At 40.9% G+C, this 16,687-nt stretch overlaps 1 protein-coding gene across 3 annotated transcripts in view; it reads left to right on the top strand.

Moving 5' to 3' along the window:
- Positions 1 to 16,687, top strand: part of ezh2 (enhancer of zeste 2 polycomb repressive complex 2 subunit) — a 144,623-nt gene that overhangs the window by 63,270 nt on the left and 64,666 nt on the right. For all 3 annotated transcript variants that reach the window (XM_063044000.1, XM_063044003.1, XM_063044001.1), the window contains exons 6-7: positions 10,610 to 10,798; positions 14,164 to 14,266. In XM_063044000.1, the coding sequence (XP_062900070.1) occupies positions 10,610 to 10,798; positions 14,164 to 14,266 (292 nt within the window). The remainder of the gene's footprint in view (positions 1 to 10,609; positions 10,799 to 14,163; positions 14,267 to 16,687) is intronic.

The raw sequence follows: 16,687 nt of genomic DNA on the forward strand, positions 1-16,687 counted from the left end.
ACTCGTCGTTGAGCCTTTTCCAGACGAGAAGAAATATCGGCCGCATTGCAAGTTACTTCTTTAAGATCCAAGCTCAAAGAATTAATTTTTTCCTCTGAAGGGAGAAGACTTTCTTTTAGTTGAGTTAGTTCAGCGACAATAGAGCTCATTTGAGTCTCTAATCTATTAACCCAGGCTGGCTCTTCAGAAGCTTCGTCAGCTTTTTTAGATTTACCATTACCTGTATCGGGATTCCTTTTAGTGCTTCTCAAGGTAGCCATAACTATAATTATCACTTTGAAAGATCTGACTGAATAAAGTTAAAATTTCAAAGTTTAAGTCGGGAAAGGGAGAAATTAAAGGCAGACAGAAAGACGCTGTGTCTTACATGTCCGCAGGCGGAAGGAGGAGGCCATACCAACTGGTGATGGAACCAGTCAGAATGCTCTCCACGGTTCTTTGGTAGAAATTTGCACAAGTTTTTAGTGATATACCAAGTCTCCTTAAACTCCTAATGAAATGTAGCTACTGTTGTGCCTTCTTTGTAATTGCATCAATGTTGTGTCCAGGACAGATCTTCAGAGATGTTCAGGAACTTGAAACTGCTCATCTTTTCCACTGCTGATCCCTTGCTGAGGACTGGCATGTGTTCCTTCGACTTCCCTTTCCGGAAAATCACAATCATTTTCTTGATCTTACTGGCATTGAGTGCAAGGTTATTGCTTTGACACTGCTCAACCAGCTGATCTATCTCACTCCTGTATGCCTCCTCGTTACCATCTGAATTTCTGCCAGCAGTAGTTGTGTAATTGGCAAATTTATAGATGGTGCTTGAGAGATACGTAGTCACGCTGTAGAAAAAGAAGAGCAGTGGGATCCTTGAAGTATGCCAGAGTTCATTGTCAGCAAGGTGGAGATGTTATTTCCTATCTGCTCTGCCTGAAGTTTCCCAATGAGGAAGTGAAGGATCCAGTTGCAGAGGAAGGTACTGGGGCCTGGGTTTTGGACATACCCTCGGGATGAGGGTCTTCAATGATTGCGCCGCATTCTTAAGGTGGCAACTTTTGTAGATGTTTTGATGATGGGGAGGTTTGTGCCCATGTTGGAACTAACTGAGTCTACAACCATCTGCAGTCTCTTTTCGATTGCGTACATTGGAGCCTCCATATCAGCAGGCAGAATGCTCTGCATCATAGATCTGAATAAATATGTTAGCGCCTTGGTGACATACGAAATCTCTTCAAACTCGGAATGAAGTATAGACATTGGCGTGCTTTCTTTATGGTTGCATCAATGAGTTGGGCTCAGGATAGATCCTTTGAAGGTGTTAGCCTTTCCATCACTGACCTTGCTTTTCTCACGCAGAGCAGTTTAGCACTGGGCAGGTGAATTTGATGCTAGTTCATACTAAATGTCGCCTTCCTGCATACCCTTTGTCCATTCCCTTCATATTGGTATTATTTTTAAAACCCCTTGCACTCCACCAAACTGCCAGCTTCCACTAATACCCCTGTTAACCTATTTCAGGCACCTACCATTCTGTGTTACCAAAAAAAGTTCCCTGAGCCCACTACTCCTCCAAACTTTAGAAGCATGTCCTCTGGTATTTGACCTTTCTAATCCAGGGAAAAGATTCTGACAATCTACTCTATCTATGTCTCTCATACTTTTAGAAACCTCTATCAGGTCTCCCTTCAGCTGAAAGGGGTTGGAAGAGATGGAGAGAACAACCCAAGTTTGTCCAACTTTTCCTTTAATGCAGTACCTATAGAAAGTATTCACCTCCTTTAGAAGTTTTCTTGGTTTATTGTTTTACAACATTGCATCACAGTGGATTTAATTTGGGTTTTTTTTGACACTGATTAACAGAAAAAGACTGTTTCGTGACAAAGTAAAAACAAATATCTCCAAAGTAATCTAAATTAATTACATGTTTTGAACACAAAATAATTGATGGCATAAATATGCACCCTCTTTAACATTGCACACCAAATCATCACTGGTACAGTCAGTTGGTTTTCAAAGTCACATAATTAGTTAAATAGAGGTCACCATGTGTAGTCAAGGTGTTTCAGTTGATAGTGGTTAAAATACACAAGTATCTTGAAGGTCCAACTGCTGGTGAGTTTGTATCCTGGCAAAAACTACACCATCAAGACAAAAGAACACTCCAGGCAACTCTGCGAAAAAGTCATTCAAAGGTACAAGACAGGAGATGGATACAAGAAAATTTCCAAGTCACTGAAAATCTTGGAGTTCAGTTAAGTCAGTCATCAAGAAATGGAAAGAATATGACATAGCTGTACATCTACCCAGAACAGGCTGTCCTCAACAACTGTTGCCTAGGTACTTCAGGTCACAGCTTTATGGGAGAGTGGCAAACAGAAAGCCACTGTTGGGGGGAAAAAAAACTTGGCGTGAAATCTTGGCTAGAGTTTGCCAGAAGGCGTGTGGGAAACTCTGAAGTCAGTTGGAAGAAGTTTCTATGGTCTGATGAAACCAAAATTAAGCTTTTTGGCCATCAGACTAAATGCTATGTTTGGAGTAAGCCATGCACTGGACATCATCAAAAACACCCTTTTCCTAAAGTGCAGCATGGTGGTGGCTGCATCATGCCGTGAGGATGCTTCACTGTAGCAGACCCTGGAAGGCTTGTGAAGGTAGAGTATAAAATGAATACAGCAAAATGCAGGAAATTCTGGAGGAAAACCTGATGCAGTCTGCAAGAGAACTGCAACTTGGAAGAAGATTTGTTTTCCAGCAAGACAATGACTCATGCATAAAGTCAGAGCTATACAGGAATGGTTTAAAAGCAACAAAGTTAATGTCCTGGAGTAGCCAAGCCAGAGTCCAGACCTCAATCCACTAAATACTGACTTGATGGTGGTGAATACTTATGCAATCAATTATTTTGTGTTTTATATTTGTAATTAATTTAGATCACTTTGTAGAGATATGTTTTCACTTTGACATGAAAGAGTCTTTTTCTGTTGATCGGTGTCAAAAGAAGCCAAATTTAATCCGCTGTGATTCGATGTTGTAAAACAATAAAACACAAAAACTTCTGGGGGGCGGGGGATCCCACATATCACCTTTTGTTTCTCCCTCCCCTCCCCTACTTTGTTACTCTGACTTCTCCAGTCCAAATGAAGGATCTTGGCCCAAAACGTCGATTGTACTCTTTTCCTTAAATGCTGTCTCGCCTGCTGAATTCTTTGTCTGTGTTGCATATGACTAAAGTTCTATATTTTTGCAGCATGACTTACTTTCTGTTGTACCCAGCCCCTCTAATAACAAAGGCAAGTAAGTCGTATGCCTTCTTAACTGCCTTTTCCATCTGTATATCCACTTTTAGTGAATAATGGACTGGGGCCCCAAGACCTCCCTTACCTTAATACTGTTAAGTGGTCTACCATTAAATGTTTATTTTCTCATTTATTTTACTTCCCAAACAGCAGCAAATTGCACTTGTCCTGATTAAACTCCATTTGCCTCTTCTTGGCCCTTGTCTGTAACTAGTATATATCCCACTTTATTCTTTGATAGTCTTTCAAACTATCCACAACTCCACCAACTATGGTGTCATTTAAAAACTTGCTAATCTACCCAACTACATTTTCATCCATATCATTGATCTATAATACAAACAACAGAGGTACCAGCACCGATCCTTTGGAAAGACTATTGATCTGACCTCCAGCCAGAAAGCAGCCTTCCACCCACTACTCGGTTTTCTGTGGGCAAACCAATTTTGAATACAAGTTTCAGTTCAACCTCGACCTCATACGTCTTAATCTTCTGATTCAATGTACCATGAGGTATCTTATGAAATATTGTACTAAAGTCTATGTCTATATTTGACCTTCCCAATTGCCTGCTTGAGCATTTTAGGCTATCTTTATATTTGCTAAAGCCCAGTCTAATTTTAGGTTCCTAAACCTTGCATATGGTTCCTTCTTTGTCCTGGAAACAATTAGGATCTCTTGGGACATCCAAGGTTCCTGAACTTGCCATTCTTCTTGCTTCTTACTAGAGCATGCCAATCCTGAACAATGATTAGCTAGTCTGATGGCAGCAGCTCCCAACTAGCAGCCCCTAGCTTCTATCATAATTTACCACCCCACACTGCATACCTTCCCACAAGATCTGATTTTTATCTTCATTCATAACTATTTTAAAACATAACGAGTTGTGGTCACTATTCCAAAAATGTTCATCTGCTATTGGGTCTGTCACTTAGCCTGGGTCATTTCCCAGACCTTGGTCATGACCTACTGAGTTCCTTCAGCGCTTTCTGTTTGTGTTCTGGGTCCAGTATGTTCTCCAACTGGACCCTACACATCGTTCTAAGAACAGTATGTGGTGAGTCCAGTGGATGCACTGAAGAAATCCTGTCGCATCTAAGCCTCTTGTAGTAAGGAAGTTCTAATCAATGAGTCCTCACTATGACAACTGTGGTAATTTTTCTACCTTTCCATAATCTGTCTATATATCTGTTCCTCCTTTGTGACTATTGGGAGTGGGGTGTGCTGTAGCTCCAGTCCCAGCATAATTGTACCTTTCTTATTTTTGAGCTCAATGTAAGTTGTCTCTGTGGATGAGCCTTGTAGTATGCCTTATGAATACTGCTGTGGTGTTCTCCCTTGTCTATAAGGCAACTCCCACATCTGATTTATGGTGCTTTCTATCATGTTTAAAACAACAAAATTCAGGAACACAGCTGCCAGCCCTGTCTCTCACGCAACCAAGTTTTTGTAATGGCAACAACGGTAATTCCATTTTCCAGGCTGTAAATTCATCCTCCTTACTCATAATACTCCTAGCTTTGAAATAAACACATTTCACCTCATCAGTCCCACCACATTTATTAGTCTGCTCCTTCTTTATAGTCTTGTTTGTTACACCATCTTTCTTGCTCTCAATCTTGCCATCTGTTGCTTTGTTGTTGTGGTTCCTATTCCCTTGCCACTAGTTTAAACCTTCCTGAACAGTACTAGCTTACCTCTGAGTGAGGATATTGGTTCCTCTTCAGTTCAGATGCAGTTTTGTTTGTACAGATCTCATCTGATGTGGAAGAGAACCCTATGATCCATAAATCTGAAGCTTTCCCTCCTGCACCAGGGTCTTAACCACGTGAACTTCACTATGCATTTTTTTTTTACCTCGCAAGCATGTGGTACAATGCTAATCCTGAGATTACAACCCTGAAAATCCTGCTTTTGAACTTCCTACCTAGCTCCGTAAAGACACTTTACAGGGCCTCATCTCTGCGCCTGCCTATGTCATTTGTTCTTCTATGGACCATGACTTCTGGCTGGTCACCCTCCCCTCTCCGAATTTTCTATACCTGCTGCAAGACTCTCTTCATCTTTATATCATGGAAGCAACACACCATCCTGAAATCTTGATTGTGGCTACAGAAATGCCTTTCTGCACCCCTATCTATCACTGCTTTGCCTGATTTGACCCTTTCCATCTTTACCTTAGAGGTGGGCCTATTGCCACTGTCCCGACTACTGCTGCTAGCCTCTGGAAGGTCATTTTCCTCCACTCATCCCAATAGTATCCAAAGGATTATACCTGCTTCTGAGAGGAATGACCGCAGGGGAACCTTGTCTGCCTGTTCACCATGCTTCTCCTGGTAGGCACTCATCTATCAGTAGCTTAGACCTTGTGTATGACCACTTCACGAAAACTCTTACCTATGATATCTCAGCCTCCTGGATGAGCCTTAGCACATCCAACTGCACCAGTTCCTTGACAGACTCTCAGGAGCTGCAGCTGGGTACATTTTTCGTAAATGTAATTATCATTAATGTGAGGTTTCCTGACTTCCTGATTAACAATGGGAAAGTGCAGAAGAGATTTCACCAGGGTGTTGCCTGAAATGGAGTGTGGTAGTTGGGAGTGATTGGATAGGTTGGTTTTATTCTCACTGCAATGGAAGAAGCTGAGGTTTATAAAATTGAGGGGCATAGAAAGGAACACTGACAAGTGACAATGTGCAAAAGAAGACAAAACTGCAAATACAAAAAAGAAGTAAGTACATAAATAATACTGAGAACATGAGTGGTAGGGTCCTTGAATGTGAGCTCATATGTTATGGAATCAGTTCAGAGTAGAGAGGAGTGAAGTTATCATGCTGGTTCAGGAGCCTGATGGTTGAGGGGTAAACTGTTCTTGAACCTGGCGATGTGGAACCTAAGACTCCTATATCTCCTTCCCAATGGCAGCAGTGAGAAGAGAGCATGTCCTTGGATGGTGTAAGTCCTTGATAGATGCTGCTTTCTTGTGGCAGTGCTCTTTGTAGATGTGCTCAATGGTGAAAGGGCTTTGCCTGTGTTGGACTGGGCAGCGCACACTACTTTTTGTATGCTTTTCTGTTCTTGGGCATTGATGTTCCATATCAGGCTGTGATGCAACCAGTCAGGATACTCTCCACTGTGCACGAAAGTTTTAAGTGACATGCCAAATCTGCGCAGTCTTTGAAAAAAGTACTTGTTTATAATGGCATTTGCATGTTTGTCCCGGGATGGATCCTCCGATATAACACCAAGGAACTTAATGTTACTGACCCTCTTCAGAATCAGGTTTAATACCACCATCATTTGTAGTGAAATCTGTTAACTTTGCAGCAGCAGTACAATACATGATAAATATTAAAAAAAACTGAGTTAGAGCAATTATAGATGTGTATATTAAATAGTTAAAATAAGTAGTGCAAAAACAGAAATAATGAAAAGTAGTGAGGTAGCATTCATGGATTCAATGTCCATTTACAAATTGGATGGGAGAGGGGTAGAAGTTGTTCCTGAATTGTTGAGTGTGAGCCTTCAGGCTTCTGCGCCTCTTTCCTGATGGTAACGATGAGAAGAGGGCATGTCCTGCATGGTGGTGGAGGGAGGAGTCCTTAATGATGGACGCTGCCTTTCTGAGGCACTGCTCCTTGAAGATGTTTTGGATACTGCAGAGGCTAGTAGCCATGATGGAGATAACTAATTTTACAACTTTCTGCAATTTCGATCCTGTGCAGTAGTCCCCACCCCACCATACCAGACAGTGATGCAGCTAGTCTAAATGCTCTCCATGGTACATATGTAGACGTTTTTGGGTGTTTCAGGTGATAAATCAAATCTCTTCAAACTCCAAATGAAATGTAGCTGCTGTCTTGCTTTCTTTAGAGCTGCATCAATATGTTGTGACCAGGTTAGATCTTTGGAGATATTGACACCCAGGAACTTGAAATAGCTTATCTCTCTACTTCTGATGTCTCTGTGGATTGGTTTCTGTTCCCTCGTGTTACCCTTTTAAAGTCCACAATCAGCTGTTTAGTCTTGCTAGCACTGAGTGCAAGGTTGTTGCTATGACACCACTCAACTAGTTAGTAGATCTTGCTCTCTAGTGCCCTTTCATCACCATCTGAGATGCTGCCATAAATGGTTGTATCATCAGATGGCATTTGAGCTATACCCAGCCACACAGTCTTCACCTCTGATCTCCTAATGACTGGTTCATTGAACTCTGATTTTCCTTATGTTGAGTGAGATATTGGCTGTTGTGGCACCATTCAACCAGATTTTCAGTTTCCCTCCTAGTAGAGTATGGGGTATGAGGTGCTTTGGAGTATGCAGGTCTCTCCTTTACATGTTTTACCAGTCTGTTTTTGCTAGTACAACCTTGTATGCAGTGATGTGCTGGGGCAAAGGCTTCAACACCGGAGATGCCAACAGGCTCAATAAACTGATTAGAATGCTGGCTCTGTTATAGGAATCAAACTGGACACATTGGAAGCTGTGGTAGAACAAAGGACCCTATGGAAAATCCTGGTAATTCTGGACAATGTTTCTTACCCTCTGCATGCCACCTTGGCTGACAGAGGAACACTTTCAGTAATAGACTAAGCCAACTTCACTACTCCAAAGAGTACTATGTAGAGCCTAATGGCCAAGGGTAAGAATGACCTCATCATGAGTCAACCTAAAGCCGTGGAAGTGATGATCCCCTCCTGTTAGACTGAGGTATTTTATTTTTTTATTCCTCCTTACTCCTCTTCTAATATTTGTGTATCAAGGCACTTGTAATGCTACTGTGACATTGTCATTTCCTTTAGGATTAATGAAGTATCCATCTGGCTTAAATTTCCCAAAATTCTATATGTCCTTTCAGAAGTGGCCTTTTTCCACTAAAAAACCACACCACCCCATTGCCATCATCACCAAATCTGGCCTCACAATAGGTCATTGCTCTTGAAACTCTTGTCCATGCCTTTGAGTCCTGCATGCTGCGATACATCCTAGGATGCACAGGAACACATCAGTGATGTAACCTGGGGTTATTGGGTGTTTCAGGTCTTTCAACATTGGAATCAGGTTTATTATCACTGGTACGTCAAATCAACTCATTTAATTATCATTCAAACCATACATGGATGGATACAGTCGAACGAGACAGCAATCCTTGGAGGCCAAGGTGCAAAACATACGTTCAAAATAGCGAAAGAGGGAAAAAACACATAGTTATGCAAGAAAACACATGCATAGTCTAAGTCCTGTGTGGCCATGTGGCCAAGTGGTTAAGGCATTGGACTAGCGACCTGAAGGTCGTGAGTTTGAGCCCCAGCCGAGGGAACGTGCTGTGTCCTTGAGCAAGGCACTTAATCACACATTGCTCTGCAATGACACTGGTGCCAAGCTGTATGAGTCCTAATGCCCTTCCCTTGGGTAACATTGGTGTCGTGGAGATGGGAGACTTGCAGCATTGGCAACTGCTGGTCTTCCATACATACAACCTTGCCCAGGCCTGCGCCCTGGAGAGTGAAGACTTTCCAGGTGCAGATCCATGGTCTCGCAAGACTAACGGATGCCTTAATCTTAATTAGTCTAAGTCCTGAGCAGCATGAAAATTGATGGTACAGCTGCCGGTCATTCAGCCTGTCATTCCACTGGTCCAACAATGGAGGGCAGCACTGAATTGAGAGGCCAGCTCCCAGCCAAGCACATGCTCCTCTTACCAATCCGGTCAAGCTATTTGTTAACTTAGCGTCAGCAGTTATTTAGAAACTTAGCATTGGAATACATGATAATATAGAAAGAAAAAAATAAGTAAATCAATTACAGTAAGTATATGTGTATACTAAATGGTTAAATTAAAAATATTGCAAAACAGAAATAATATATATAAAAAGTGAAGTAGTGTTCATGGGTTCAATGTCCATTTTGAAATCAGATTGCAGAGGGGAAGAAGCTGTTCCTGAATCGCTGAATGTGTGCCTTCAGGCTTCTGGATCTCCTTCCTGAAGCTAACAATGCGAAGAGGGCATGCCCAGGTGGTGGGGGTCTTAAATAACAGACGCCACTCTCCAGGCGACCCAGCCAGGGCTGATCATGCCCTGGCTTGTGTTCCAGCAGCGTTGGTCCATGGTCATCTGGAGGCTCGCTCATCAACCTGCAGACTTGATTATTACAATGCATTTCTAACTGGCCTTTCTTGTTCCCTCTATAAAGTCATCTCTTTGCTGATCATCTCTATGTTTACTGATATAAAATGCTCTTACTTAACTCTCAGTTCAATTTGTTTAAAATAAAGTCTATTTTGTGTTTCCAGATCCTCCACAGTCTGACCTTGTGTCAACCTTCAATTCAGACTCTTGTGGTTTCCATATTTAGTTACCACCATTTTCTTTATTTGCTAAGACTAAGTCATGGAATTTTCTCCTTGTGATTTCTCAAAGTATTTCTCCTTCGACCAAGCATTTAATCAACTGTCCTCTTGAATTCTTAAGTGGCATTTTTATGTGTTTCGGTTTGTTTAATGCTCTTGTGAAGCACATTGGAACATTTTTGTATAGTGTTTCAAATTTGTTGGCTTCAACATATCAGAGGTTCTGGCCTGAGGTCAGCACATAATGCATGACTGCACCTCTATTTTCTTAGAAATTTGCTTAGATTGCGTAGAAACGTACATAGATGAACTGCGGAGAGTATCCTAACTGGTTGCATCACAGCCTGGTATGGAAATACAAATGCTCAGTAACAGCAAAAAGTACAGAAAGTGCTGAATATAACAGGTGAAACTCTTCCCATGTTTACAAGGAGCACTGCCACATGAAAGCCGCATCATAGACCCCTGCCCTCTTCTTGCTGCTGCCATTGGGAAGGGGATACAGGAGCTTTCAGTCCCATACTTGCAGGTTCAGAAGCAGCTATTACATTTCAATCATCAGGTAAGAAGTACAGAAGCCTTAACCCCACTCAACCAGGTTCAGGAACAATTATCTCCCATTGGAATGATGCAGTCATCAAGCTTCTGAACTGAAGTGGATAACTTCAATCATCATTATTCTGAACTGATTGTATGACCTTTAGATTTACTTTCAAGGTCTCTTTTCAACTCAAGTTCTCAGTATTATTTTTATTAGAACAGTTTGTCTTGCACATTAGTGTTTGTCAGTTTGTCTGTTTATGTATAGTTTTTTGTAAAATTCTATTATTTTATTCCTGTAAATGCCTACAAGAAAATGAACCTCAAGGCAGTATATGGTAACATGTACGTTCTTTTATAATTTTATTTGAACTTTAAATTGGTGCCATCTGGCTCATGCAACTGTTGTAATGTTTTCTCATTCTTGTAGAATGTGGTTTTATCAATGATGAGATCTTTGTGGAGCTGGTAAATGCACTGACCCAGTACAGCGATAATGAAGAGGAAGATGAAGATGAGGAGGAAGATCAGGAGAATAAATCTGAAAAGACTGATGGAAGTGATATCAAAGAAGAAAGCAATGAGTCCAGAAAAGATTATCAGGAGATTAATATGGATGGTAAGTGTGTACATTGCTGTTTCTGAATTAGTATTAGCATTAGTGGTAAACTCAGGAACATAGTAAAGTACAGGAGCAAAAATATTGCATAATGTTGACAGTTAAAGAAACTAAGTAAATCTATATTGTTGCATCCCAGTACTGTAGGGCCCTTTAATTCTTGAAAGATTTGTTTTAATGATTTGTACCTGCCTATAGGGAGAGCAAGCGCTAAATCTCTTCGCACATTTGCAAGTGGCTAGTTCACTGAAACTGGCATCTCGGGTAGATAGGGTAGTGAAAAAGGCAATTGGAACGCTAGCCATCATTAGTTGAGACATTAAGTATAGGAGTTGGGAAGTTATGTTGTTGGTGAGACCTTGCTTAGGGTTTTGAATACAGTTTTGGTCACTCGGTTGTAGGAAAAAAATTTATTAAACTAAAAAAAGCACAGAAGAGGTTTTTGAGGATGTTAACTGAACTTAGGGGCCTGAATTACAAGGACAGTAAGCATAGAGTAAGATTTTATTCCCTGGAGCATAATGAGATTGAGAGGTGATCTGGTATTGGTATATAAGATCATGAGAGGCACCTTTTCCCTAGGATGCGGTTGCTAAAAACACGTAGGCATAGGATTAAGATCAGAGGAGAGAGAGAATTAAAAGCGGCATCGGGGCAGTTTTTCACACAAAGGGTGGCATGTATTTGGAATGAGCTCCCAGAAATAGTGGCCGAGGCAGGCATAGTAGCAAAGTTTATGGGCTATCTAGATAAGTGGAAATTTTAACCCTTGTCTAGGTGTCTTTTAAACATTGTAGTAGCATAGCTGTTAGCATAATGCCAGTGAAATTCTTGCAGCTATGTGTAAATGCTCATATCTTCTGCAAGTAAGTGCGTGTGTTTCCGTTTTTCACTTGCATTCCCAAATACATACTGGTTAGGGTTATTAAGTTGTGGGAATGCTTTGATGGTGCCAGAGGCATGGTAACACTTGCAGTCTGACCCCAGTACATCTTCTAGCTGTGTTGGTTGTTGATGCAAAACAACTCATTTCACTGTACATGTGATAAATAAAACTAATGTTTAATAAAGTTGGTCAGTTTACTCAAAGAATAATAGGATATATGTAAAAAACTGACTCAGTTGACTGTTCCACTGCATTTTATCAAGTAATTTTAATAAGTAATTGTAACAAATGAAACCAGGCAATATGAAGAGAGTGGGGTTAATTTTCGATAGTCAGAGGAAATATCTTCCAAGGCAAAGTCTGGTTTTGAATATTCCTCACTGCAATTATTTTAATGGGATATATTTTTTAAGTTTGAATATTCCCTGGTTTCTTTCCGCTTCAGGTACTCAAGTTTCATTCCTGAAGAAGTAGTTTTGACAATAAGTTGTCTTAACATAGAAACATAGAAAATAGGTGCAGGAGTAGGCCATTTGGCCCTTCAAGCCTGCACCACCATTCAATATGATCATGGCTGATCATCCAACTTAGAACCCTGTGCCTGCCTTCTCTCCATACCCCCGATCCCTTTAGCCATAAGGGCCATATCTAACTCCCTCTTAAATATAGCCAATGAACTGGCCTCAACTGTTTCCTGTGGCAGAGAATTCCACAGATTCACCACTCTCTGTGTGAAGAAGTTTTTCCTCATCTCGGTCCTAAAAGGCTTCCCCTTTATCCTCAAACTGTGACCCCTCGTTCTGGACTTCCCCAACATTGGGAACAATCTTCCTACATCTAGCCTGTCCAATCCTTTTAGAATTTTATACGTTTCAATAAGATCCCCCCTCAATCTTCTAAATTCCTGTGAGTATAAGCCTAGTCGATCGAGTCTTTCATCACATGAAAGTCCTGCCATCCCAGGAATCAAGCTGGTGAGCCTTCTTTGTACTTTCTCGATGGCAAGAATGTCTTTCCTCAGATTAGGGGACCAAAACTGCAAACAATACTCCAGGTGTGGTCTCACCAAGGCCTTGTACAACTGCAGTAGTACCTCTCTGCTCCTGTACTCGAATGCTCTTGCTATGAATGCCAGCATACCATTCGTCTTTTTCACCGCCTGCTGTACCTGTGTGCCCACTTTCAATGACTGGTGTACAATGACACCCAGGTCTCGTTGCACCTCCCCTTTTCCTAATCGGCCACCATTCAGATAATCTGTTTTCCTGTTTTTGCCACCAAAGTGGATAACCTCACATTTATCCACATTAAATTGCATCTGCCATGAATTTGCCCACTCACCTAACCTATCCAAGTCACCCTGCATCCTCTTAGCATCCTCCTCACAGCTAACACTGCCGCCCAGGTTCGTGTCATCCGCAGACTTAGAGATGGTGCATTTAGTTCCCTCGTCTAAGTCATTAATATATATTGTAAACATCTGGGGTCCCAGCACTGAGCCTTGCGGTACCCCACTAATCACTGCCTGCCATTCTGAAAAGGTCCCGTTTATGCCCACTCTTTGCTTCCTGTCTGCCAACCAATTCTCTATCCACATCAATACCTTACCCCCAATACCATGTGCTTTAAGTTTGCACACTAATCTCCTGTGTGGGACCTTGTCAAAAGCCTTTTGAAAATCCAAATATACCACATCCACTGGTTCTCCCCTATCCACTCTACTAGTTACATCCTCAAAAAATTCTATGAGATTCGTCAGACATGATTTTCCTTTCACAAATCCATGCTGACTTTGTCCGATCATTTCACCGCTTTCCAAATGTGCTATTATCACAACTTTGATAACTGACTCTAGCATTTTCCCCACCACCGATGTCAGGCTTACCGGTCTATAATTCCCCGGTTTCTCTCCCTCCTTTTTTAACAAGCGGGGTTACATTAGCCACCCTTCAATCCTCAGGAACCAATCCAGAATCTAAAGAGTTTTGAAAAATTATCACGAATGCATCCACTATTTCTTGGGCTACTTCCTTAAGCACTCTGGGATGCAGACCATCTGGCCCTGGGGATTTATCTGCCTTTAATCCCTTCAATTTACCTAACACCACTTCCCTACTAACATGTATTTCCCTCAGTTCCTCCATCTCACTGGACCCTCAGTCCCCTACTATTTCTGGAAGATTATTTATGTCCTCCTTAGTGAAGACAGAACCAAAGTAGTTATTTAATTGGTCTGCCGTGTCCTTGTTCCCTGTGGTCAATTCACCTGTCTTGAGCAGAGAGGAAGTTTATTTTCTGCCAAAGGATCCTTATGGCTTTGATTAAGCTTGTTTTAGCCACAACTGGATGATGTCCTTTTTCTTGACTTTTGATTTGCCATTAGCATGATAATAGCTTTTTAATGTTGATCACTCATTTTATACCATACTTAAAGCAATATCATCATGAAATTTTGTATCATTGGTTCCTTTGTCCATAGTTAAAGAATGTGATGAAGGGAAAAAAAAGCCTTGTGACAAGATCTTTGAAGCAATTTCATCTATGTTCCCAGATAAAGGTACACCAGAGGAGCTGAAGGAAAAGTAAGTGTTATCTGTTTTATTCTTGGATCGTTACATAATTGAGCTTTTGTAGAACAGTGTAATTTAAACTTGAAGGCAAATAAAAGTATGTGATAACTATCAGTTTAATTTGCTGTTCATACTTTGGTTAAGTAATTTCATTTGCTAGCCAGCATTTTTGGAGTTAATTCTGAGCAAGAAATTTATTGACATTTTAGTAATTGATTTTTATTGTTATTTTTATTTTACTCTCCTAGTGATTTTTGCCATACATGATGAATGTTAATTTAATGGAATGGCCATTATTAGACCAAACATTCCAAATTCCCAGCAATTTGTATAATTGTATTTAGATATTTAAGATTGATAATGAAGCCGTTATAAAACCATGGTAATACATTTTTAAACAGAAAGTCCTCCCAATCAAAGTCTTTCCTGCAGTTTATTTTGTGATAATTTGTGGTGATAACTAGTTGATGAATGTCTAACCTGACGGCTGTTATATTTGTTGTCAAAAACAACGTGAAAGTAGTAAATGCCAAACTTTAATTTCATGGTAATCTCATGTAGTTATTCAGCTCAGGAAAAATAATGGAGGATTCAAATGAGTTCTCCCAAGTCTTCAGTTGATTCCCAATTAATTGCTTTTATTTCTGGACCTGTTGCTGTATGAACTGAAATGGAAAGTAGTAAGGTTCATTGAGCCAGCCATGTTTTTGTCCAGCACTCCATCCATGTATTAACATGTAAGATTATGATTGGCTCTGAATTTTTTTTTATCTAGTGCATCAGTACAACATTTGGTAGACTTCTAGTAAGATCTCAATGGCAGCAGCTTTTAGGGGCTCAACCAAAGGTGGTGGTGTCCTTTTTAAGTGTGTTTTCTGTTTGATGGCAAGGCTCTTCTGGACATAAGAATTTAAAGTATTGCAGTTCTACCCCATCAGTAAGTTGCTGGTTGGCGGGGAAACTGAAAGAGCTAGATTTGGTGTGGACCGTGATGCTGCCTGCGTTAGAGAGACATCAATGTGTGAAGGTGGTGTGCCGTCACTTTTCTTGTGATCGCAAGACCCTATTGGAGATTGTTAATGTGAAATGCTACAATTCCGATTCACTGATGTATTGGTGGATGACGGGCAGACAGCGGGGGAGCTGCATGGCCTTAGTCCTCAAGCCATGGTGTCACCTGTTACAGCCGCTTAGGAGAGAAGCATCAGAGGTGGTGTGGTGCAGAGTCCAAGCTGGAGTTGGTGCTGCCCACAGTGTTCATTCAGCAGAAGACAAGATGTATTGTGTTGAACTGCAGATTTCTGCAACATTCATGGACCCCAGATCTTGGACTATACTCTCTAGTGTGATTATATTTTACTGATATCTTATGTGCTTGCTATCTTATATGTGCTATGTGTTGTGTGTGACTGTTGGTTCTATGTTTTGCATCTTGGCCCTGGAGTAAGAACAAATGGAAAGTGAAATGTGTGATTCCTGTGTTTACTGGAAATCTTCAAAATTAATGTAGTAGAAGATGATTTTGGAATTTAGAAGAATGTGGGGTAACTGTTCAAACATGTAAGGTCCTAAGTGGGCTTGACAGGGTGGATGTTGGGATATTTTTATGGTGGAAGACTTTTAAACAAGGGAACATAACTACAAGAGAAGAGACTAGTTAGTTAGAAGTTAGTTAAAAGTTTAAGATGCACAGAAATTTCTTTTCGCAAAAGGTAGTGATTCTCTAGAATTCTCTGCCATTGCAGGTGATGGAAGCTAGATTATTTGGAGGATTTAAAGTGAGATGAGTAAGTATTTGATATATCAAAGACTAAATAGGTCATGGAGAAATGGCACAGGAGAGATGAGGCCAGTATAAATCAGTCAATGTCATATTAAATGGCAAATTGCACTTGAAAGACCAGGTGGTATGCTTTTTCTTCTATCTTCTTGTGTTCTTGTTACTTCCTGATGTAGTTGGGTATCAGATATCCCTTGATAAACTATCAAGATACAGGTTTCCCCTGCTTTACGCCACTTCGCTTTTACGAAAGACCTACATTAGTACCTGTTTTTGCTAACCAAGAGGGTTTTTGCTTTTCCAAAAAAAAAGGCAGTGCACGCCCCGAGCAGCGCCACCAAGCTCCTCCCCTGGGAACTGCTCTCAGCATCAAGCCACCATAGCTTAAACACATGTCTGTGAGCATCTGTGCTTTTCAGTATAGTATCTCGATTTATTTTGTGCATCCATTAGCAAGATGAGTTCTAAGGTATCGCAAAGGCCTAAGAGAGCTCGTAAGGGTGTTACGCTTAGCATGAAAAATGAACATAATTAAGCATTTTGATCATGGTGATCGAAGTAAGAACATTGTGCATGCGTTGAACTTGCCTGCGTCCATCGTTCGCACTATTTACACGCAGAGAGAAAGAATCCTGAAAGCTGCCGATGTTCTG

Source organism: Mobula hypostoma, chromosome 3 (genome assembly GCF_963921235.1).
Source record: "Mobula hypostoma chromosome 3, sMobHyp1.1, whole genome shotgun sequence".
Taxonomy (NCBI): Eukaryota; Metazoa; Chordata; class Chondrichthyes; order Myliobatiformes; family Myliobatidae; genus Mobula; species Mobula hypostoma.